The following is a 26,215-nucleotide window of genomic DNA, read 5'->3' on the forward strand; positions in this document are numbered from 1 at the left end:
CAACACGTTTCACGTAGATGCAGAAACGCGGGTTACACACCACGTTTCAAACAAAAAATTCACCACGCCATACATATTCAATTTTGTTGAATTTGTTTTTATGTAAAAGGTGTGTTCCCGCGTATCTAATAAAATGGCGATCTGCGTCTGAATTCAAACAAGGCTATATACTTTGAGGGACCGCCATTTTATTAGATACGCGGGAACACACTTCTGATGATTTTACATGTAAAAAAAAATTCACTACATCATCAAGACGACGAGAATCATCAGAGTAGGTGATTTTTTGTATGAAATCTGCGTGACCTCCCCAAAGTATACAGCCTTGGAATTCACATACATACGAGCTGAAAATTTTGACAGATTACCCATACATTTTCTGTCAAAATATCATTTCACCTACTCGTTATATACTTGACTTTAGAGCAAAGAAGAATTATTGGCCGATTTTGTTCGTGAAGAATTAACTTGTCAGTGAAACTTGACACTTCTGATGAAAAAAGTTTTCGATTTTCGTATTCATGAAAAGTAATTATTTTTGAGTGATGGACATTGTGTTTAAATAAATTAAGATTGGCTCACCTAGTTTGTGTATATTACGTAGGTGGAAGCACGGGGTTTCAGGGGGTTTCGAACATTTAGTTTTTTCATGTTGCAGATATTGCAGTGTTAAATTCTGTCCAAGATGTGACATATTTGCAAGGTATTGGCCTTTTTCACAAAGTATAATCAGCGTAACCTTCGTAAAACGAATCTTGAATCTGACAAGAGCACGTGTGCCAACGTGTAAAAAACAAATGTTCAAAACCCCCTACTGAACCGTGGCGATCCTCTTGTCAAACGGACAGTACATAAACAAATTCCATCATTTATAGTGAAAAACAATTTATTGAATTTTGCTTACATTTTGTTTTTGCGACGAAAAAATAGAATTTCTGTACGCGCCCTTAAAATCCTACTGTTCCCACTGTTTACAGTGAAAAATTGAATCGTTTATTTCATTTTCTGTCTTTTTTTCACAATTCATTTTGAAATTTCAGCGCTTTTACGACATTACATACTGTTACGGGTCTTAGAAAATGCTAAGCCCACGTCCTAATTTTGTATACATTGTGGAAACCTTCGAGGTTGTGCTGAAAAAATGACTTTTCCCAAGTCGGTAACAGCAACTTTATTTTCGAATTAAGCGACGGCTGAGACTTTAATTATTACAATTAATAGCTATTACTAGGAGTCTTCCAGGAGACAACTTTTCTAGTATTTAGGACTTAGGTCTTCAATTTTGATTTATAATTACTTTCTGTATGTATCTAAGGGACAGTTGATCCTGACGACTCGTCAGTGACGAAGGTCATCAAACATTAAATACGATGCAAATTTTTACGTATTAGAAACCATAATTTTCTGGTGGATAGAATTGAAGAAATATTTTTATTACAAAAGCCATTACTAATCGCACGCGTGTGCGGATAGTCAATTCGTACAAAATAATATTTCAGATTAAATTAAACAAGATTTTTCCGACCTCCCTTTTCATGAAAGAAGTCAAGAAAAATAAACATGATTACACACCTGTTGTTCGAAACAACAACAGCAGAAGTAAAAAAAAACCAATGAAACAACTTGTAGACATGTAATACAAAAGGGGTGAACCGATGAACTTGGAATGGTGTCAGAAACTTTCTTACAATATGTAGGACATGCAGCACAGTGTTTTATCGATTCAATTTAATAGTTTTTCAAGAATTAATTGTAGGCTAACAATTTACTCCCATCAGCAATTGAATGGGGGAAATGTTTGTTACAACAACGAGGTGCCAAATTTGAATGTGTGTATTAAACATTTCCAGTATTTTATTGAGGTATCCCGTTGTTAACCTGTTACGGACGACTATCATCTGTATCTATAACGACTTTAGGAATAAATGACAAGGTCTGAACGATATGGTAAAGAACATGTCAAAAAGAATGAAGTAAAAGAATTAAAATCAATTTGTTGAATAAAGCTAAATCAGATGAAGTAATAGATTTACTATCGGTTCAAGTCAAAATAAAAATTTCTGGTAAGTTTCTGTAATTGACCTAGCCAAACTTGAAAATTTTCGTGTTTACCTGATACTCATACCTCATACTAGAACGAAAATAGAAAAATTAAAAATTTTAGATGTTAGTTGGACCGCCTTTCGGGAAAATGGGAAATTTTGTATTCACTCGACGGACGCAAACTCTTACTTATTATTCATATTTGGCCATTTTCACATTGGTTTTTCAAAAGTTGGATAGCTTTCGTTCTCATAATATTTGAAAAAAATAAAATCTTTTAGACTGATTCATCATACAAAAGCGTTCATATTTAAAAACTTTGGTCGATAGACCTGTGTTTCCTGTGGAAAAAGTGGGTGGATAGTGAACATCACTGTTTTATTTAATCATATAATTTGCGCGTATATTTGAATAAACACTGGTACCTATGGTACCGTTCAAATGATGCTACCTTTCCTAGCAGTGACTATTTTGTAACAATTTTTTTATGGACCCAATGCGTTGATGGACCCTTTTATTTACATTTTCCTGACTCAAAACGTTGCTTACTAACTATTGCTGGCAATTGACTCCAACCACAGATTTGTTCCTTGCGCAACGTGCTCGAGTTTGAAAAAGAATTATTGATTTTTCTTCCGAGTTTTTCTTACAGGGTACGTCAGTTAAATTTAGACACGAATTTTCTACAGGTGACAAACAAAAGTATATACAATAGTTACATGCATTCGTATGGTAATCGGTTGTGGTAAAACTAGATGTGCGATCAGTTTGTATGTGTGTATGTGAGTGGAGAGGCTGAAACCAGCTGAAACAAATACATAAATTTTGCTGACATTCCCTGCAAACTTTAATTCAAAGATTGTTACCATCGGAACTTTTTGAATTATGGTACAATGGTTTTAGCAGACACCCATAGTCAACTCTTCTGGGATTCTAAATCTGACACACGTTTACCTATATCTGTAAGTATAGTGGCCTTTTTTAACTAAAGCGATGAAAGTAACTCTGTATAATTATGAAAAATTAGGATTTATCACATTTTTGTTTCATGTAGGATCTGATATTTTTAGTCCCACAGACTCTGACAATAACAGCTGAATGAAATTTTCGAATTTTTTCGCAGTCGAAATTTTTGTCGCACACATGTAACGACCAGTTTACTGGGATAAAAACCAAAGAACCATTCAATATCAAGACTGTCAAATTTGTGGATCTTGAAATTATGTAGAATCTGTTGAAAACGAAAAGGCGATACTTCAGTAATTCTGTTAAGTATATCAAGAATCCAGGTAACAGCAGAAATTCTTGGTCTATTTCAAAGACATAGTCACAAGCAAACAAGTGTAATTGAAGCTAGTTAATTCAATTCCGAAATTCAGATTCAGATCATTACGTCCAGGTCAGGGCAAACTATTTGTCATGCCATCTTTGTCTGACCTGTCGTCCATAGCTAAGTCCTACTTCAAGTGTAAATGTTATCCAGCATATTATCAAGTTTCGCAAAATTCTATTACATTTTTCATTATACCCATGTATTTAATCAGCTAAAATGTTCATTTAAAAACTCAAACCTTGTCACATAAAGCTATTCTTAGCGATCTATCCCTTTACACACACATAAAGAGAAGAAGAGAAGAACAAAAAAAAAACCGAAAGCATACAAAACATTAAAAATTTAACCATAACGAAAGAACCGTCTGCTACTTTGTTGTACATACCAGAAAAAAATCCATTTACATATTCTCATTAAAAGCATGACAAAACAAAGAAGATAAATGTGTTATGCTGTCATACGTAATCTGTTAGTCAAGCACAGAAGGGAAAAAAATGAAAGCTTAAACTCCCTGAAGACTAGTACGAAATATAAAAATACCTCTAAATCTACGACCAACCTGGGACACAGGTCATGAACTTGTTTTCTTCATAATTTTTTTTTTTGTTATGTGGTATGTTCAGTGTCGTATTGAACATTACACATGTTCTATTTTGTGTAGCAACAAAAAATGAACTTATTAAACACAAAAAAAATATGACAAAATGTTTGCATACAACAGAAACATAAAAAAAAACGAGAGGAAAAGTATTCCCTTTCACACACCCACACTTTCCGCATACATAAACATATATATTTCAGAAACATGTATGCATACAGCGAAATTTCATATCGAAATGAAACACGACGTTTTTCCATTTTCATAAAATATTTAAATGATAAACTTAGCTTCGGGGAGAAATGTTACTTTTCATTAATAGAAACTTTACATTTTACGAGCACATCTTATTTAATTCATTCTTCAGTTGGTGCGTTTAATATTTGTAATTCAACATTTTAATAAAATATTAAAGATTAAAGATTCTACCCGACGTCGTCGCTAGCTGCTTACTCTCTCGTCTTCACGGCTTTTGGGAGGGGTGCTTGATAATGTTGCTCAAGAAAATTTAAGTGGATTCTATTTCCTTAAAATTAGTCGCGTACCGTTTCAGTGACTTTTGCTTTTTCATATCCGGTTATTCACTTCAACAGTAAAGGTTAACGCTCGGTTAATTTCAAATGGTCCGAAAATTACTGGGCTTTTTTTTATCTCGAATTGTATTATAGTATGCTGTGCATATCTCTGCACGATTGTGTTTGCAATTGGAAATATGGAAAATTACTGCATTTCGAAGCGCTCCAATTGACACGGAATGTACGATTTGAAATATTTGATTCAGTGCGTGTTTTTTTAATCAATTTGAAAAATTCTCTCTCATCGTAGAACTTTTACGTAGTGTCACATTCTGAAGCCACGCGGGGAGTAGCAGTCAATTGAATTGTCAAAATTGTCTCAATAATAGTTATTTACATATCAAGGAATAAAAAGATAAAAATTAGAGTTTTCGTGTGAATTTTGTTGATCCGCGGTGAAACCGATGTCAATTAACACACGAAAACGAGACTTACCCCTCCACCACATAGATTTTACATGATTTTGAAACGTAAACCATTTTCTTGTTTTCCCTAGTTGTGTAATAAGCCACTTTCGACCCAAGGGAAGACAGAAGCATGTATTTTTTTTACGTGTTACGGCATGTTTCATTTTCTTTTACATTGCCTAATCACGTAAAGCTCCCCTTCGGGTCGGGCTGTAACACCCCACTTATCAAATACACAACTTGGAACCTCGGAAGTAATATACTATTACTGTAACTTTAACCTTGTTACACTGTTTTTCTTCACATTAATGTACGATAGTTGCTCATTGATCCGAAAGTGACGAATGGTCAGAAGAAAATTAAGATTGTGAACACGTGAAGACGAAAGAGGTAATCAAAACCGACGTTCGAATATGTGTCAAAAAGATAGAACGAGAGAAGACAAATAGTATATTAAAATGGATGCTGCGAAAGTAATTCATTACATGAGGTTACGATTTTGTGATAAAACAGACTCACAGGTGAGCAACAAGCTTCGCTTTGTATATCCGAGCCCATGACGAGGTTTATACAACAACACTTGTCAAAAAATAGTTACCGAATCAAGTTGCTCAAAAGCACACGAGTGAGTTTGCGAGTATCGCATTGTTGTTTCCGATTAATTGAATTACGTAGCAGCAATGTAATCTGGCTTACTGCCTGTCCCATGTTAAGGGAAATCAGCTGGGAATTCACGCAAATGAACCGAAAATATGATCAAGGGGAAAAATTTCGCAGTTTTTATGGAAATAGCGAACATTTGATCTCGATCAGTGCTTCCCAGCCGCCATATCATCTCTCTGCTAAAACTATAGAGTAAATCTGGTTACTAAAAATTACCCTAAAATAGGAAAATCAATCCAAAAAAAAGGGAAAATTTTAAAAAAGGAATCACGGACAGTAATCGATTTACGTTTTTGCAATCAGAACAGACCTAAAAAAATGTTGGAGCTTTTTAGTTACAAAAAAACCGTTGCATGAATAATTTACATAAATTAAAAGATTTTTTTATCTTTTATTGCCGTACGCATATCTGTACCATTGAGTTCAAGTAGTATAGAGTACCAACGAGAGGAAAACGAATCATGTCAATAAAATGAGAGTCATTATTTCATTGACATGTGTGATAATAGTTTTTCACATAACAAGGGATAAAATATTAAAAGCAGAGTTTTCGTGTGATTTTTGTTGATTCGAGGCGTTGCCGAGGTCAGTAAACGTAGCGTGTAAAACTCATTTCACGTGGGCTTATTGAGTAATGTTCATTTTGTTTCGTATTTTTTTATTTCATTTATTACAGTCTAAGACAATCACTTTACAAAAATCTACAAATCTACAAAAATTCGTATAGAACTTTGTCGAGTTTCAATTACATTTCTTACTCATGTGAACTAGGAACTAAACTCTCCGCTGAAGTAAAAGATTCCTTTCTTCTCTATTTTTGTAAAATAAAACTGGCACACTGACACTCTCTATGATACTAGTACCTCTATGGCTTTAAACATATTCATGAATATTTATTGCAACAGCACAAAGTCCCCGTGAATGTACCGCATACAGAACGATTGACTGAACATTCACAAATGTAAAGCTTTTAGCAGACGGTTCTGGGCATGTGGCGTATAAGGGATAATCAGATAAAAGTATTAATTTGACAAGCAAACGCTCTGTATTATATACCACATCCACAAACGCACATGAAATAATGTTCATTTAGTTGATTTCTTTAACTGTTCTGTGATCTGAATGTTTACAATGGTTAAATATAAGCGATAATTTTCGGTTAATATACATCCGGCAGTGATATATATATATATACTTCAACCCTCCGATCTCTGAAACTACGAACTGTGAAAAGAAGGGATACCGCAAATTCGGTCCTAATCAAATCCTGTTCCTCATTTGAAGGTACACATTGAGGGAACTTTTACACTCATCATTCATCATCGTAGTATATACAAACACAAGCTTGCGTATTAGTAATTGTTCACGTGGAAGATTCGGAAAAACTCTGTGTCAACTCACACTCAAACAATTTGGGATTTACTGCTTGCCAGGCATACAACAAGTATTGTTGACCGAAATTAACGAGAATCGTGTCTTTCTTGATAACATTAATGTGTTAAGCAAATAATAATTCATGATTGCGTACCTTACACTAAGGGTGGTCCGAAAAAACCAAGTTTTGAAAAAGTCTAGGGCGCCGGACGGAAAACAGATTTTACATGACTTTGATAAAACGTTTCGGGTGGTTACATCGGCGCGAGAACACCGTCAGATCACTAATCTTTTCGTAGCATATTTGAAGCACAACTCTTGTTTGAAAGATAGAAGTGATTGTGATTGCCAACACTCATTTTGTGTTCAAGGACCACTGTGGAGATCTTCGAACATAATTTTCTAAGTCTGTCTGGTCTGTCTCGACTTTCTATGATTATTACGGAGTAGGTTTAATGTTACGATTCAAAGGTACAGGGGATGTCAGTAAAAATCAAACGTGAATTTTCTTCAGCTGTTTTTCAACTGATCCTCTAATAAGAATATATCTTCTCGTACGTCTTTGTACGATTTTGCGTTTACCAGGCACTTGTATGTAAGTATCTCATCCGTTTGTATGAGAGAACCAGCTGAAAAATAGAGGAAGAAGTGCTGTGCCACCATATTATCCAGAACGTTCCTGCAAGCTGCTGGTTTTATTTTTAGCTTGGCAAAAATTCTGTTTCAATGTGGTTCGACTGCGGTAATCAATGATGAAGTCCGAGATATCTCGATGGTAACATTTTACTAAGGAGCCAAAAAAATGATATTCTAGCGGGCACCAAACAAAAAATTTGACAGATGAAATAGTGAAATGTCACAGCGCTGCTGCTAGCATTAACAAAGCAAAATATTCGAGACTGATGCTATCAGAATAGGACATGAATTGTCTTTGTTAAAACAGGAGTCATGTTGGTGTGAGTTTAAGTACACACATCGCATACAAGTGTATACACACATACCATGTATCAAAATTCGAAGGCTTTACGGAGGTATATCACACGTGTGTTAATGCTAGGAGCATTGCTATAGAAAATGTTTCGCTTGGATTATAAAATGTTTAATACAAAACGACGATTATACTTTAATGACTGTGACACTCAGTCAGGGTGCCCATTGCACCCCGTAGCTACCGGCCTCAACGCAATTCCATTTTAATTGAAAATAATTCAATTTACTACTCTCCACATCTATAGTACACACTCTGTATAATGTCTGTACACAAAAAAAGAGAATTAAATAAACAAAAACACACAAAAAAAATAATATTTTCCACCAACGAACTCCACAGTATTATTAAATTGTCCGCACACACAAAAAAATGCATTAAAAATCTTTTTGCACGTCTACACTATAATGCTTAACAAGACAAAACTAAAATAAACAAAACAAAAAAGGAACAGAGAGAGATAGAGAGAGGGGCGAGAGAGAAAAAAACACACACAGAATAAGTATACAAAACCCCCAAAGTGAAGCGAAAATGGTTAAAACACTAGATAAATCATATCTCTCATCCGACAGTCTCGACATATCCACTATAAGTACATAGTGAAATGAATGATATTTTCAACCAGCATATCGCCTCATATACAAAAGGAATGCCTTGAAATGGTCCTCGATATATTTTTGTTCCTATCCCGAAACACATTCCCGAACCACATCTTCTCCGGTATACTCATAAACTGAATAGCTGGTGTTGTACAATAAGGTATAGTCGTTGGTTGAATGAATGTGTGTATATATGGTGCGGTAGAGGCAACACAAAAAAAAACCAGCAGCAGCAGCAGCAGTACTCGAAACTTAGAAACTAAAACAAAGCGAAATGCTTTTGTCAAAATAATATAATACAATAAGCAGCATGGGGTAGATAGACACTTTCTACACACAGTAAAGTTGTACATTTAGTGGGGTTTTTCGGGATATGTTTTCTCTGGAACAGAAGTTTTATGAATGACTCACAAAACGTAATAGAACGAACGCAAATACACACGCCGACCGAACGAAAAAGAACAATACAGAAAAGGGATGAATTTGTAATAATAAAAAGAAAACAAACGAAAACTACAACTGACTAAAATGGGTTTATAGGATTTCTAGGGTATTTATTCCTTGGCATTATTTTTGTTGATATTTTATTTACCTATAGGATACGGCATCATCAAGCATTTTGCGTCCGACATTATATGTGTAAATTATGCAATTGGTTTTCGTTTCAAATTTTCGGTCCATTTTACAGACCTGATTCAGTTTTGTGGACTCTGGATAATAAATGAATGAACTCAACATAAATGGGAAAATTCTGTTTATCGTGTTTCTTTGCAAATTATTCGATTATTTGCGAAAATTGTCAGTTGTCGCTGATGTTAAATTCCGTTTCGAATTGGTATGTTTAATCCTCCATCCCTTTCCTACCCTGCTCTAACATTTAGTTCAAGCCGGATTATTAGATGCGGTAACCGGGGCACTCACAGCGTGAAAGCAGCTTTTTAAAATACATAAATTACACGCTGTGCGTTTAATTTATGTTTTTGCAAACGAGCATTATGCACTCACATAGCGAAATGACCGAGATGATTGCTATCCGCTCGACATAATATACATTTTGTGAAGAACCAAGCTCATTTATTTTACAACAACAACAACAACAAAAATTGCTTGAACGATCTCTAGCCTTACGAGGTTTTCCATAAAAGTGCAAATTTGCAGCAGATAATGCAAAATTAACCCAATATTGGAAGTAGTTGTGTGGTCAATGAGAGGGATTCGTTTGAAAAACAGCCAACCGAAATCGGACGCATTTTCCAGTGGATTTTGTATATGTGCCGAGAAAGGTTTCGACGATAGAAGCCAAAACAACTTTCAAAAAATTCTTCGAAGTGTGTAGAGGATAGTGGGAGGTGATAAAAAACCGAAAACATGCACTTTTCTTACCGAAATTTCTCGAGGTAAACGAAACGTACATGGTATGGTCGTGTGAGATGTTATTAGAAAGGTAGAAAAGAGGTAAAACGACCGAAATAGAATAATTTCCATTTTTAAAGGTCTAAAACAGGGATTTTTAAAGAAAATAAAAGTGGGAAAAAACCCCGAAAATTTAGTAAAGCTTGAGAAGACATGGGGAAAAATTTTCCCACAAATAGTCACTTCTTTAAATAGAATTATAGAATAAGTAGCATGCCGGGACCATGCCATTATGAAAAGGTTAAACGATTCAACACATCAAAAATAAAATTTGTAATTTTGCGAGTAGCCTTAATAGCAGGAACTATTTTCCTAGTGTTCCCGAATTTTCCCTAGTGTCCCCAAAATGTGGGAAAATCTAGAAATGTGTGGGAATATCTAGGAAAACGCGGAAAAATCTATGGGAATTGGGAAATATTTAGGAAATGGGGAAAAACATTATCACAAAAATAGCCACTGCTTAAAAGACAATGGAATTTGTAGTGTATACAGTAGACTTCTCTTTTAGACAAAAAGACTAGATTCCGTTTTCCCTCGGGGCCACATCAGTTTAAAACTATTATATGAAACGACACTTCGGACAGTGGCGGTGATCCTTTCGTATAATTCGTTAATATTGCTATACAAAGCGACGCGAAGGAGACCTAATCCTAAATTTCCTTTTGTTCTTCTGTCAAGTTTGTCTGTCAACGGCAGAAAAATTTGAATCTATGTGCAGCTAGACGAATGCCTTACATTACCTTTGTTAAATCAAAGCGGCAACACAAGATGAGTCTAGTCGATATGGAAGTGTCTACAGTACACAATGCATTCAACTGAAATCCACAGAGCATTTTTCTAAAATGCTATAATATCTCATTGCATAGCGTTGGTTGTTATTCAAGAAATCAGACATTGAAACCCATCCCGAATTCAACATGATTTTTCTTGAATCATAAAATCGAAAAGGATAAGAAGAGGAAAAAATTTATATTTTATGGTATCATTATCTGAAATCATGTTTATACTCGAAAGTTATGCATTCACCAAATATATGGGCTATGTGTTTCCTTTTATATGTACCTTCTGCTGTCTAACCCACACAAGTAAATAAAACACACGGTTAAAGTGATACGTGTACAGAATTTGTTCATCTTTATAGATTGCCTTTTGTTTCTCTGTTGCTTGAATTGTTTGCAACGATATCGATTATACCATACAGGACGTTTTATATATATATATATATATATATATAAATATGTGGGGCCGTCTGTTATATAAACACATTTAGGTTAAACCTTTTTCTTTGTCGTTGGGGATAGATGATAACATATTTTATATTTTTAATGGACAAATACACTGGAATATGTGGAAGAATACCGGAAGCCTTTAAATTGAAAGCATATTTTATGTGATCCAAATTTGCGGTCACATGGCACCCAGTGAGTAAGTGGATGTGAGTGAAATTTTTATTTAGTTTAAATGACGCTAAAAAAAACTGTTGCAAAGCACGTCTACCGGTAGAATGCAAAAGCGTCCTCGATAGTTCGTTTTTAAATAGCGGAAGTGGAATTTTTAATAAAATTATAAATCTGTTTCAGGAAATTACTACTGTTCAATGCATACTATCCACTACTCGTATCGTCACTAACTGAAATAGGTTTAAAACGTTGACTGGAAACAATTTACTCACAGCAACCAATTCTTGGTGAGGACGTTTGATCTGAAAAATTCACCAATATAAAATGAGAAATGACATCTCCAATTAACAAAGTCGGCCATTAGAGGGATTCAGTTGCACTTGTGATCAGCTGGAATCCGATTGTAATAATTTATTTCCCTACTGGTTCTCTCTCTCTCTCTCTTGAGAGTTTCGATGAGTAAATTTTAAAGAAAGCGCTATGGCGAGTGCATAATGCAAAGAGTGGATAACAGATGGCGTTACTTCTGCTCACCAGCGTGCCATCTAATATCATCTTTCTAGTATGATGTTATCTTTTAATAGAATGAAGTTGGTCTCCAGACCAGCAGTTCTAAAAATATTGTGCTGATCTGTGACCATGTTCGCTAGAATGAATGTAACAGACAACCGAGCCTACTTCCGAGAAAAAGTTCCCGAAATTCACACCAGCCAAAAAAATCACATTCGTCAAACAAAATCTCTGAAGTGCAAACATTAATAAATACAAAAAACTGACATAAATACTCCGACATAAGAAGCAAATTTATAGATTTCACTGGCACCTTTTGATATATTTTTTTCGGGCTGGAACAGCTATGCTATATATGAAAAAAAAACCATCCGACAAAACATTGTCACATTTCGATATCGCATTTGAAGAAATTATGTCCATTTGGGAAATGGTTTCTAATATTTCTTTGACAAATCGGATTTGGAAGATGTTACAAATGAACTTCTTTTATGTGTATAATAGCGTCGGCAATAGAAAAACTTTTTCCATAAAGTTCTCCTATATTGAGATAAAAGTTGTGTGTGCCGTGTGTGGGTTAGATGTAAATATAATTGACGCTTTTGTGGCATTTTGCGGTCTTTTTTATCGTGAAAGTTAACTCTGTATTTATTGATTGATAATTGATTTCACTTAGTGGAGGTTAGATATACCATTTGGGCACAGAGGAGAATTGGTGATGAAGCAATTCAATTTATGGAAATTATCTTTTGAGACTTTTTTTTGTGGGATTTGAAGTTTATGACCACTCTTCAATTAAATTTAATTTTTCTTTAATCAAGTTTATCTACGAGGAAAATGTATCAGCGGCAGACAAATATGATGGGAATACAGTTCTTGCTTTTTATGTATGATTCGTACTTCTTAGTGACGATATCTTTCCGTTAACGTCGCACAATTGGTTTTGGTTGCAAATTGCCTTGTGTAATTTACGCAAAAAAAACTCTAGAAGTGAAGCCGCCCTACATTTAGAGAAAGTTTAGAGAATCTCTTTAGAGGTGAAGTCCTTTGTATGCGGAAAAGTGATACGCACATCGAAATAAATTTCTCGAAACTCTCAACATTCTCAGAAATTTTCAGAAATATGTGACACTAATTACAGGTTACCTGAGGTACGCGGAAAGACCGAATTCAATTTTTTTCTTTTATGCTGTCAAACTTGACATAGGCAAGTGTTATAGTGAAATTAGGCATGTACAGTGACGGCACCAGTGACCGGACATGTACCAGCAGTCGGACACATACAGTTCTTTATACCAACATATTTCTGATAAACAGCTGATCAGCACAGGAATATTTGTTTAAAAAAAATATTATTAAATGAGCTACTTTTTACGCTAAAATCTACGCCACATATCATGTGTATATGTCATACTAACGACAGCACTTGAGCGCTTTCACCCATGGTTTGACTGCAATTTTCCCATTGCTGAAAAGAAGAAAAGAACAAAAGAAAAAAAATGTAGGACACGTTAATCACGACACTTACACGTCATTCAACATTTAAAGTGTAATTGCTAGTGCATTATTCCGCTTTCGTCTTCTTAATTAAAATTATTTCCTCCAACTCACGCTGCTGAACACTGAAGCATTGGATAAAGTACATGTTTATCATACATGCAATTAACCGTCTCACCTCCATTCATTAAAAAAGGAACCTCTCTCCCCGATCACCCATACCTTAGCCGCGGCAGTGAAGTTTAAAAAAATAAATAAATAATTTCCCAGTTTTCATATTTTCTTGCAATTTTATCTGAGAAAAATAAAACTACAACAGCGTCAACGAAAGAATGAAAAGAAGAAGAAAAATATATTTTTGTATATTTACATACATAAACACAAACCGAGAACAGCATAATCCTATTTAATTTTCCTTTTAACAGGATACACTGTGCATAAATTAAGAGGGAACATACAATAAGACACCTTCTTTACGACCTTATACCCCGCATAATGTATGCAAATCTTTGCCTTTATGGGTGGCATTTACATCCCTTTTAAGCACATCCATTTTACCTTACGAGTTCTTCTTCTTATATTTTTGATTCAACATCAAGTTCTATTACAGCAGAATCGCTGTGTATAACACACACGAGGTGTATATTCGTGTGTGTGTGTGGGGGGAAGTGTGAGGATAGTCACTGAGTACACAGTTTACGCGTCTCATATTTAAAGTGACGATGAGTTTATGAACGTGTTTACTTTATATGGATACATACTTACTTTCTCTTACGTGTTTATGTTGTGTACACATGGTAGTAAAGTCGTCGAATAAATGTTCTGCCATATATTCTTTATTTGTGTATTCTTGAATGAGATTCTATGAAGCATAAACACACATTACACCCATTCAGCTATGGTGTGGAAAGTGTACGAGAGTCACATATCATATTAAAATATAACAAGCAAAAAGAAGTGAACCACTTCAAAGATTATGTACGCTTTAAGGTATGGCAAAATGTATCCCCGAGATTCTCGGATGCTAAAGTGCTAGAATCTGCCGATATATAGAAGTTTTGCACATGAACATTCATAGAATGTTTCCCTCTAAGACGGGGGCGCACTCAACATTCATACTACCCCATGTTCGATAATAATGCGACGACGACGACAGCATGGCAGAGACAAGATAGAGAAGAGGAACTGAGCAATATTAGCATGGGATGATGTTACCGTACATAATTTGTGCTTCTTTTGAACTATGTGTTTGTTATTTCGTAAGCAATAACTATTCAAAGTATGTTTTGAATTGAAATGTTTGCATAACATTTGTGAGTTATTTGATGTTTAGAACGTAGGGTATATAGGTATGTAAATTGTAAAGGTGCTTTAATTTGTATGGTACATAATTAGCGTATTTTTGGTGGGATGAATGAGATTTCTCTGTTGTGTTGAATCTTTAGGATTAAATGGATCGTTAAATTAAGATGTTTAATCTGCACCGAGCTCAAATACTTTTGGTGTTACAAACAAGAAGTTGTTGGACTATAAGCTTTCAGTACATGTAGGTACCTATCTGGTACAAATTTGATTTTCAAACAAAGTTGGGTGTTTTCTGATGTTCAGTGAGCTGTTGTGAGCGTATCTACCATGCAGTGTCTCCATCGAATATTATATGTAGAATTAGCTTCGTTTGACATCAATCATTTGGATCTTTAGTTCCTTAAGTTAGTTCCTCTCAACTTTCCCTGATATCACCACCTCGATCACCACCGGAAACACAAAGTCCATCAGTTTTCAATGATCTACATTTTTCACACACAAGCTATCACGGACATAACAAGTCTCAAAATTTGCAACTTTAGGTTCATTACGACTGGTAGTAATTCGGGATGCTAAATGTTGAAATTTTGTAAGGATTTGTGACTTTAAACACTCAAGGTCGGGGATTTAGGACCTGGAGCAAAAAGAGGCATTACTAATGAATTCTAGGTAATCCTGACTGCCGATACCAAACTTGAAACCGATCGATATTGCGTACCAAGCAAAGACTCAATCCATCTCTGAATTTTGAAATGTAGACTGAAATATTGGAATTGGAAGTAGTGGGACCTTCCTATCTCTAAGATTATAGTCGTTGTACACGAAGTATGCAGGCCTCGCCATGGAGCTCAAAGTGTTGTCGTGGAGCACTCCATTACTATTTAGCTTCACAAAGCTTTTTCCCTTGCATTGTGTGTATAGAATTCTTTTCGCATGAATTGCAGATTTCACATTCTTCCTCCGTCAAAAATGAAATCGGATTTATTCGTCTCCTATCTCGTATTACGACAGCAGAAACTTGTAGTATTATGAATGTGAAAAGGATGTATGGCTTTGCCAACGTTGTGTGTATTGTGTGTGTATACGTATGAAAACTACTCATCTTAAGCACACAAAGAACTTAAGTGTGTTATGGCAAAGAATATAAATAATGTAACGATTCCATGTTACAGCCAAATTAAAAGTCTACCAAGTAACGTAATACATTATATACCGTGAATCCAGCCAAATTCATCTCATCAAACTGTGTACATTACATGCATTTTATACGTGCAACTGTAGCGCTGCAACTATACGTAACCACTTTCAATCTAACATTGTATGGTGGATTAAGTAAGTGCAATACATTGTGTGGTTTTAACAATTTCTTATATATTACATGCTCCTCTTAGTAATAATAATAATAATAAGACAATCCTTGCGCGTGTGTTTTGTAGATGTGTGAGCACCAAGAAAAATCTGTGATCAACCGATGTACAAGCACATGAATACACAAGCTAGTCTATAGTCATTTGTTATCGACATTGACTATTAAAATTAGTGAAATGTGAAGAGCTAGCTCTTCTTATAAAATGTTTACACCAATGTTTGAATACTTTCAGCTTGTCGCCACGATTCGTGTCGACGACATTTCATTAAACAATATTTTCGATCAGATAGATAATAATTATGGCGACTGGGACGTGTCTTCAAGGTTACGTCCCAGTTGCCATAAGTACCCAGCTCTCTGCTTTTGGTCAACTCAAGGTCTATCACAAAACAGATGGCCCAGGTTTCTAAGCAATTTTGAGATTTTAAAGAAAGGGAGAGATGGCGTTTATAGCAAACCTTCGTGCCACTGCACATCTGATTCGGTTATATGTGGCATTACTTCCGCCCATATCTTGGATCGATTGTAGTCTTGTAATTTTACCCACAAGAATTGATTGACTTAATTTCTGTTCCGAAAGTCACCACCTCCATTTACAAATGAAAGTTCTTTTGAATGTCTTTTCCCTCACCGCATGGCCTTTCAAGCCGGTCGATCCAAGAATTTTGTCCGTGTAGAATGAAATCGCTTCAGAAATTATGTCTGAACAATATGTTTACGTTCATATACTCAAAAACAATAACAAAGTAAAATCTGTATCAAGGAAAATCTTAAATAGCAACATTTAAAGTTTTCTGCATCCGCTTCGTAAAGAAGCTTACAATTTTCTTAACAACACAACACGCGTTATATGCTGCAAATTTTCTCTCTTTCTCTACCCATATAACAACCCATGTTATAAGACACAGACATAAATTGCAAGAAATCGCAAATCGTATAAATTGTTAGCATAACTGGAAAACTGAATTGAGACATAAGAGTTTATGTTATACTTTGTGATAGCTTTTGTTATGTGCCGAGTTCAAGCAACTAAGCGAAACTTCATTCAATTCAATTTCAATGTGAGCCTAACAAATCCATTATTCGAAATAATGTATTGTATTTATACATGTACCGCAGCAAATTCGTTCAACTAGATTACCTTTTGCAAAAGAAAAACGAGAAACAAGTGAAAAATAGAATGGAATAAGTTCGACGGAATACGAAATGCTTGTGCACAATATAAAATGAAATTGAAAGCAGCTTGTAATTTAAGTGCCATTATTTCAGTTCTATTTTTTATTCTTTTTTCGTGCTGCTACTTTAAAAAAAAATAATTTTTAACTTTGTTTTCAGTCAAACGATGGGACAGATCTAAACAAAGCCGAAACAATGGTAACAATCAGCAAACCATTGTGTAAAACACAAAAGTATTTTCATTCAATTCAATATGCCCGACGAAAAAAATGTAGGAAAAATGCATACAGCGTTTCTCAGAATTTCAGTCTTAAGAGCAACGACCAAATTTTGCCAAAACCGGCGAAACTTCCCACTTCTTTGTTGAAGAATCATGGCATAATGGATAAGGTGCTCGTTGTCCGTGAAAGGGGTTTGTAGGACAATGAAGTTCTCTTTCGGAGTAAGGGGTTCGATGAAATGATGACCGTGTGGAATATGTAAGAAAATAGAGGTCCCAAATCCAGAATAATATTGGGACATACAGTAGACGTCAGTGAAATTTAGACATGAATTTACTTCAGCTGGTCAAATAAAGTGCCTTATCGTTTTGTCCTTTTTATTGGCCAAACCGATCGCATGACAAATTTCAAACCAACACGAATCACTCGCTGAATCGAATGTTGAAAGAAACATAGCATTAAATTCCACTACAACATATTGTCCTGTCGACACTCTGCGAATCGTTGCTCTTAACATTAATCCACATTCAAGTCCGTTCCTTCGATTTCGAAAAATATTTTCAACTCATAGCGTCATAGCTCTCTGTCAGCGACAGTCTGTTGCATCCTAACTCCATTTTTACAAATTATTATATTGGTTTAGTACAACAATTGGAAACTATCGAGCAAAAAATTTGCTTCATTGACTCAGCTAATGATTTGTCGACTATTCATTCAACTTTGCATGCGAAAGCTGATTATAAGTTGATTATACAAACGTAACATAAACCAAAAATATTCTTTAAGTAATGGATAATTTTCGCTGGGGGCAAACTGCTTTATAATGGTCGACTTTCGCATGGGACAGGCAATGAAATCTTTACTTATTTTTTTTTTAATTCAGACATTCACACCATAAAAACGTTTTCTAATTAAGTTCAAACGTACAGCAGAACGTTTAAATATCGATGAATTTCTAAATTTCTGTTCGATTATCGATTAGCACATACACCGATAAAGAATTGTAGCTGTGTTCTCTGTATCGAAGCAAAAAATAAATAAATTTAACTTTATCAACTCAACTGAACCATAATCGCCCAAAAAAAAACTCCAAAATTTTTATCTAAAACAAAATCGTATTTTTGACATTTCATTACATCCACAAAAATCCCTTTTTCGTATTCTCGTTAAAACGATGTAATCTGCGTAACTTCTAAGAGATTTGATTATTTGATATTTTACAACATACGGTTTCAGTTTGATTAAACACACATATCCTCCGCACAAGTCAAGAGAGAATGCCCTATTTAACCCGACCTGTATCTCTATACATTTCTTTTTTGCGAGACGAAACAAGTGTGTACGTTATGTAAAACATCTTCAGAAATGTATTTTTGACATGGATAACTGTTTAAAGGTTTTTGGGTTGGTTTTTTTTTACCCGTCAGATGACTAGTAAAAAATATGTTGATCCGTAATCAAACATGAATTACGTAGTAACTGTAACAGCTACATTGAATTGCTAGTCTCCCTGAAGAAATTTGTCTTAAAGGATGCTAGTAACTCTAAAGGGACGTTGGACTGTGATCTGTCCGGGCTAAGATGCGTACATCCAGCAGTAGAGACAATTTGAATTTCTTTTATCTTTACAAAGAGCTAGTCATCTGTTTATCTACAACGATTTCAAATTGAGCTAACGTTCTCTTAAATTGGGCTTTTCGCATAAAAGAGTAAAAAAATTCTCTCAGAAGAGAGACACAAATGCATAGCAAAATGTTAAAGAACTACTGAAGTAACAGACTTTGCATTCAGGAAAAGAGGCTATTGCTTACCATTACATTTTTAAATCATTTTTCTAACGAAATTTTGCAAGCAAATTTGGGCTATAGTGTCGTTGCCCAATGTCCACAAAGTTTCGGACCAACTTTTGGCTCAATACCCCTTCACGCCTTAACATGTAGTATATACAGAGAAAATAGTGAACACAAAGTTTAAGAACTCAACTTTTCGTAAACTTATTTCGAACTGGTAAACATGAACTGATCATACTTTTGATACTATTTGATATATTGGCACCCAGTGTGGGTATAAAACACATCATCGAATACATTTTGTGAACGATGAAAGGAAGCATGATAATCTATTGAAAATCAAAAGGAGAAACTTTTTTTTTCTACTTTCCTTGCCTTTCTTTTCCCGTTGTTGCTTCTTTTCATTCGCTTTTTGATAAACACACATTTATAAACATCGACTGGCAATTTAAGCATGAAAATTGCTTTAATTTTCTTTGTGTATGAGAAAATAAACAGGAAATTACTTTTTCTCAAGAGAATAAATTTAACCTCAAAAATACACATTTTTTCCGATGGCAAAAAAATGCAATTTTACAGATGAAGAAATGACTAAACACATTGAGCGTATAGAAATATAAAAATGAAATAAATAAAAAGAAAAACCGCTCCAAAAGTAATATTTAATGCATGTGCCCTCTCTCTGCTGATTGCGTCTACAACAGAATAGGGAATAGGTTGCGATTACATTTCTTTATTTTTTCCACTGAGTTTCGAGCAAGGATCGAATGTGGAATATCTAGTAGTGTAGCGAGAATTTTGCCGAAGAAGAATGAAAGAATAGAAATCGGAAAATATATTGCAGAAGAAAATGTTAAATGTTTTCTTCTTCTTCTTCGTTTTTATGCTTTCTGCGCTATTATAAATAAAGTACAGAGGATGAAGTTAATGGCGTGATAGAAAGGAAAGTGTAATGTGTGCTCCGTGTGTTGTTGTTGTTGTTGGTACTACACAAAAGACTGCACTATATGCAATCTGTGGAAGCATTAGAACGAAGCAGCGTATAATTGTGTAAAAATTGTCACAGAAATAAAAGTGACGAATTCAATGATATGTGTGGATGGATGGTGACTATATATTGCTTTGAAGATATTTTTTCGAAGAACCTCGTAGAACTTTTAACATTTGCAGAAACCAGAAGATTTGTGCAAGATAAGCAATGGTGAGGAAACGGGTTATCACATAATTAGTGATTGTGTCAGATAAAGTAGAAGTAGACCTAATCTGCTAGGAAAACCCGAATCGTCTCTCCAGGATGTGGATCTGAAGAACCTTCATTGAGACAGCCTCACGATTTTGCTTAAACGAACCAACAGATTAGCCTAAGGCTCACGTCGCAAGCGGCCACCGATCAAGATATTTCCCAATTAATTGTAATCATGACTATCGTATCTATATTTGAAAAGAAATTTTTTAAATAAACAAAAGAACGAGGGACTTGGAACAAATGATTATTATCCAGGTTCCTGTCAATTTATTTGACTTCCTTCCACACCCTTCATATCTATCTATCTAGTTAGAAATAGTGCGCTGGCATTGGTAATTTTATGATGAAATGAAATAGAAACGTGCAACGGAGCATGTTGATCCGTATTCACCTATGAAAGCATGAGTGGCGCCACTAGAGAAAAAGGCTAATTCTATGTGGAATTGTAGATTCAGGTATGAAAATGCATAGATGTCGCCACTAGAGAAAAGGATAAAAAAACTCACCAGACTTGTCTATTGAGTTATACAAAAATCGATTAGATTTGAGTTTTAGTTTCCAAACAGCATTTGCACTTCCCTAGAATATACAGAAAAGTTACCTAGACACAGGGCCCTTGTTAGCAGGAAAAGCTATTTTTCCATTACATTAAGGAAGGCCCAATTTTCAAAGTATATTTTGATTAGCTTCATTCAACAATTTTCATTCAAATGAATCAGTAAAAAGGAGAAATCAGCTTTCCAGATACCAGCCTCGAGCTGAAGAAACGTAATCCGTGTGGACAGCGAAAGCTCGAAATGTTATGAACACATATAATGGTTTTCTGCTGTCTGTGGTCGCATTTCGCGTTGTACTTTCATTCAATTGTCTGTACCGTGCATACAATATCGCTATGTTGATTATTATGAAAAATGATTACCCGTCTACCGGTTATTATGGATGGTGTATCTAATCCCTTTGTGTGCCAACTCAGTACGTATTTGCTGCAGATGAATCAATCTATGTGCTTTTGTGTCCCGTATCGAAACTGACACATTTTTGCCGCTAGTGTCGACAAAAAGGTTCACAAATAAAATACAAACGCCAGACAAAATGTCAAAGAAGCTTTTAAATGTTTATGTATACTATCAGAAACAACATCAACAACACTAAAACCATATAAAACATTTTTGCTATATACCCGTCCATCCGATATTGTGTCCAGTTTCGACTATGTATAACACACTCGCTTTGTGGAATGTTGTAGAGAAATTTAAATGGGATGCAAAACTGTAAAAATCTTTGCATAAAACATTTTGAACCGTGTACGATGTATACTGGGGACTAACAGGTTTTATGTACCGTTTGTAATATTTGGTTGCGGGCAGGAATTTGTAACAGATCATTTGTTTACCACACCGACATAATTCAACAATAGAATTGTGATGCTATCACCGAAAATGAGATTTATTTCAATACAAGTGCGGACAAGTATTATAATTTCTATTTCAGAAGCAGTTCTTTATTCGGGAAGGGTAAAGGTGTCGACAAATGCTCTTCCACCGATACTTTTATTGATGTCATTCGCCTAAGAAAAATGAATGACAACGTGTTACAGGTTCTCAAAATGAACACACACAAAACCAACCATCTGAATGCGATCCTAATTTTATGATGGTAATATTCATATTTCAGATGTAAGTTTTAAAAGCTTCCTCTCATCCTCATCAAAACCGGATACACATTTGTCATATCCCGGTAAATAACTTTCTACGGTAGAATAAACACACATATTTCTTAACATCATTTGGCAATAAAATACACTTTAACTTAATTATGCCATCGAATGGTGTGTGGCGTACATCATAAAAGCAACCCCTATGATAGTAATTTGAATAAATTTAAATTTACCTAATATCATCTCAATTAGTCTTATTGCAAATAAATTTAAATTCCATGTTAACACCCGTATTTGTGCGTTCTATACCCTGAATATCCAATCCACCACCATCACTAACACCACCCATCACCGCCACCACCTACACGTAATCCAAAATATCCTTAGTTATTCTCAACTTCATTTACAGAATATATAAATTCACATTACTTATTTGCCACTTCATTCCACTTTCTCCGCTGTAATTGTATGTTATATTGGAAAAGGTGTTTATTATATGGTGTAGTGCATACGTAAAGGAGTTATCGGATATTCTCTTTATATCAGTTTTTACCGAGTGTGAAGATATGCACGACGAAAGAAAATCTTTTCCTGAAAATAAATTCAAATTGTCGACAATGGCCTTTTCTAATTTGGCTAATTGTCGCCGTTGAGTTCGGCTATTTACGAAAACGTCTTGCTCCAGTAGTTATGTTTATCACTACCATTAAAACAAACGAACTGAAGCCACGATTCTGTTTCTATCAATTCAATAGTCTCCCATATATGGAATCTCGTAATATGCTTCAGAGTAGGGACATCTGACGTTGATCGTATTTACTTGAAGTAACATACTGTACATGTCCTACTTTCAGATCTTCCATGGCCGTAGCTACATGGGAGAAAAGGTGAGCTGGACTCACCCTGAAGACTCTAGAGCACACTCTGAGAAAATTTTTATCTCAAAATACAATAATCAATCCTTCTAAACATGACATTTTCTCGAATTGATCTTCGACCAAAATACACTGAAAACCTTACTTTCGAAGGGTAACACCCGTTGAGGAATTATTGCAGAAGACACAAAGGATCCACAAATTACAGGAACATTTCAAAGAAATTCAGAAGACTTCACCCTGAAAATAAGGTCTACCAGTCTAGCTACGGCCTTGCATAGAGCAAACTCAAAATATATTATTCATTGTGTTTTGCCTTATTTTCTCCCCTCAATAGGTCATGAGAAAATGGTGTTTTCTTGACGACTGGTCTAATGACATTTCTAGTTAGTAAAGTGCAACACTTTCTCTCCAGTGGGACAAAAATCGAACTTTACTTATTCGAACTGTCACTTTGTTTATGTTTTCAAAAATAGTATGGCGAATCGATAGTTTCATGCCCTAGGTAAGCAAATAACTATTCTATGTAATCGAATTGCAGGCAATTCAAGTCTAGCACATTTTGTAGGCCTGGGCCTACGTGAGATAAATTTTTTTGTCATTATATTTCAAGCAACAGTAAGGTTCACAGCGAGACTCATCTATTGGGCGAAATGTGTTTAAATAGTTTTCACTTTTCACTTCGGATATGCGTTGTCTATCTATTTTCAAAATACAAAAGTCTTAGGTTTATCGTTGCTCTCGTGAAATTGAACTTCGATTTTCTAACATTCTTCAACGATGGCATGTGTCTAAAAAAATGCCATGCATGTGAAATAGGCGTCCAATTTCTACAATCTCGAAAAATCTACATTTGAGCTTTAGAGCTAATGGCAAAGTTCAAACACTTTCATTATCTTACTTTATGTCTCTTCGTCACAGTGTACCTTAGTTGAACATGATGCATTGTAATTTTAAACTAATAGTTTGTAAACTCACGTGCAAAAGACCGTTTTCTTTGAATATAACAAAAAATTACCTTTGTATTTGCATTAGATTGCAAAGTTGAAGCAACACTTGGTGTTGGTGTAATCTGATTCGTTGTATGTATAGTCGGCGGTGGATGCTGATTGGTAATGTTCGGATGAAGTTGTTGTTGCTGCTGCTGCTGTTGTTGTTGTTGTTGAACGGGAACGAATCCCGGAACTGCGAATGGAACCAGCAACATTGAATTATTACTCGTTGACGTTGACGTTACTGTAGCCGATCGGACTACAGGCGATGGACCGATTAAAGCGGGTCTCTGCGTATTGACTGTAGATGGTGTCGGTAATGAACACCGGCAAGCTTCTGCACGTTGTGGAAGTCTGGGCGTTTGATGAGCGGCTGCTGCTGTTGAATATGGTGCTGATGTGATTCGAGCTTGTGATGCAACGGTCGGTTTCGGAATTTTCGGTGTCCAAACGGCACAGGGAAGTAGCCCGACTAAGCGTAGCCCCACAGGGCTCGCTTCGGGTTGCGTTTGGGAGCTTATTTTTATCGATTTCAAATTAAATCAATTGATATGGTGTGCGATTTGGTTCAGCATGACCAGCGAATCGAACGCAATTGACGAAATTTCGGGATTTTCCAAACAGGATGTACACACACGCACGCTGCTTTGATTGATACAGCACGGTGCGTTCGAGTAAATGCAGTGCGTTGTTTTTATTTTTGTTGTTTACAAATTGGTTAACTTGTTTTCATTAACACTTTGTTGCACACTTCAACTGGTATTTGATCTCTTTTTATCTTAAACTGAACTTTCGAGATCACTTTTCAATTTAGTTTTTCTTTTCACGAGTTCCGCTGAAACAGTTTTCTCTGTAAATAAATTTCATAAAATTACAGTGGAATAGTTCTCATTCTAAAATTATGCCACCTGCATAGTGCGAAAATTAGTCGGGTCTAATATGAATGCATAAAATTAATATGATTTAACACAGTTGGAAAGGGCGGTAACGTTTTTTTAAGGGTTTAATTTTCCATTTTATCACGATTTAAGTTTCAAATTATACAGAACGTGAACTAGGTAGACGGTTTAGATATATGAGGCCCTTGGATTTGAGAGTCATTTTGTAAATTTTAGCGAATTTGGGGAATCATACCTCCAATATTACGGCCTGTATGACTCTGGATAATTTATTTACTCATTACACATAGACTAATCAATGGTATGAAAGCTGAGCGAAATGTTTACAAATCTTTTCATACTACAAGATGCTTCGTAAGAAGTGCTTGATTTTAGCTTTGTTAGTCATGTTAAAAAAAAAACGTTTTCCTCACCAACTCGTTACTTCAAAAATTAATTAAGCGCCCGACTAAATGCATAACAATTTTAGAAGAGAAAATTGCACCAAACACTTTACATGAAAGAAAACTTGCAATAAGCATATTGACTGTATACAGCACACAATTACCGATGATGCTGAATTGCAAGTTGCTTGTTCACGGTGTTCTTTATTTATCTATTGCTGTTGATTTAGCTTGTGCATTATATTGACATTATATTTGGGACTCGCTGCACAGCGTATATTGTGTGTTCTTTCAAAAACATATTTTATATCTTTTAACAAACAAGTGAGGAAAGGAGGTGAGAATTTTCTTTAGTTTTTCGGTGCCCCTATCTGCTTCGTCTTTTCTATCGTGTTTCGTTTTCAGCATTTCTTGTTTGGAAAAGAAAGTTACACAGCAAAAACTATTGGAGAACTTTAGCAATTGTATGTCAGTTTTAAATTGAGTAAAAAAAAGCGTATTATTGAATGACGAAAAATAAGTTGTAATTTGGAAATGTTCCATTGTTGTGTGAATAGGGTCATTAAGTGTGTGAAGAAAATAATTAAAAACTGTGGATTCTATGCCATTATAATTTCAATATGAGATTGGATGAATTGGATATTATTATCAATTGATTAATCGCCATCAATGACAAAAATAAGCGATGACCTCCGCTCAATGTGATCTCATAGTGAAATGTATGTTAAAGCGAAGGAAGTAAAGCTGTTTTGCATACGATGTGTTGCAAAACTCGCCTTCGGTTCGTATCGACAATCTCACATCTATTGCGCAAAACATCCCATTTACTAACGTGCTAGTAACAAGATTTTATGTACAGCAGTGAGATCCTCATTTTGTTCAAACGTTAATTTAAGCACTAG

At 35.1% G+C, this 26,215-nt stretch overlaps 1 protein-coding gene across 2 annotated transcripts in view; it reads right to left on the reverse strand.

Moving 5' to 3' along the window:
* Positions 1 to 26,215, reverse strand: part of LOC119069735 (nucleolysin TIAR) — a 524,443-nt gene that overhangs the window by 487,590 nt on the left and 10,638 nt on the right. For both annotated transcript variants that reach the window (XM_037173871.1, XM_037173873.1), the window contains exon 2: positions 24,058 to 24,881. In XM_037173871.1, coding sequence (XP_037029766.1) covers positions 24,058 to 24,246 — 189 coding nt within the window. In that variant the 5' untranslated portion in view covers positions 24,247 to 24,881. The remainder of the gene's footprint in view (positions 1 to 24,057; positions 24,882 to 26,215) is intronic.

This window comes from Bradysia coprophila, assembly GCF_014529535.1.
Source record: "Bradysia coprophila strain Holo2 chromosome X unlocalized genomic scaffold, BU_Bcop_v1 contig_39, whole genome shotgun sequence".
NCBI lineage: Eukaryota > Metazoa > Arthropoda > Insecta > Diptera > Sciaridae > Bradysia > Bradysia coprophila.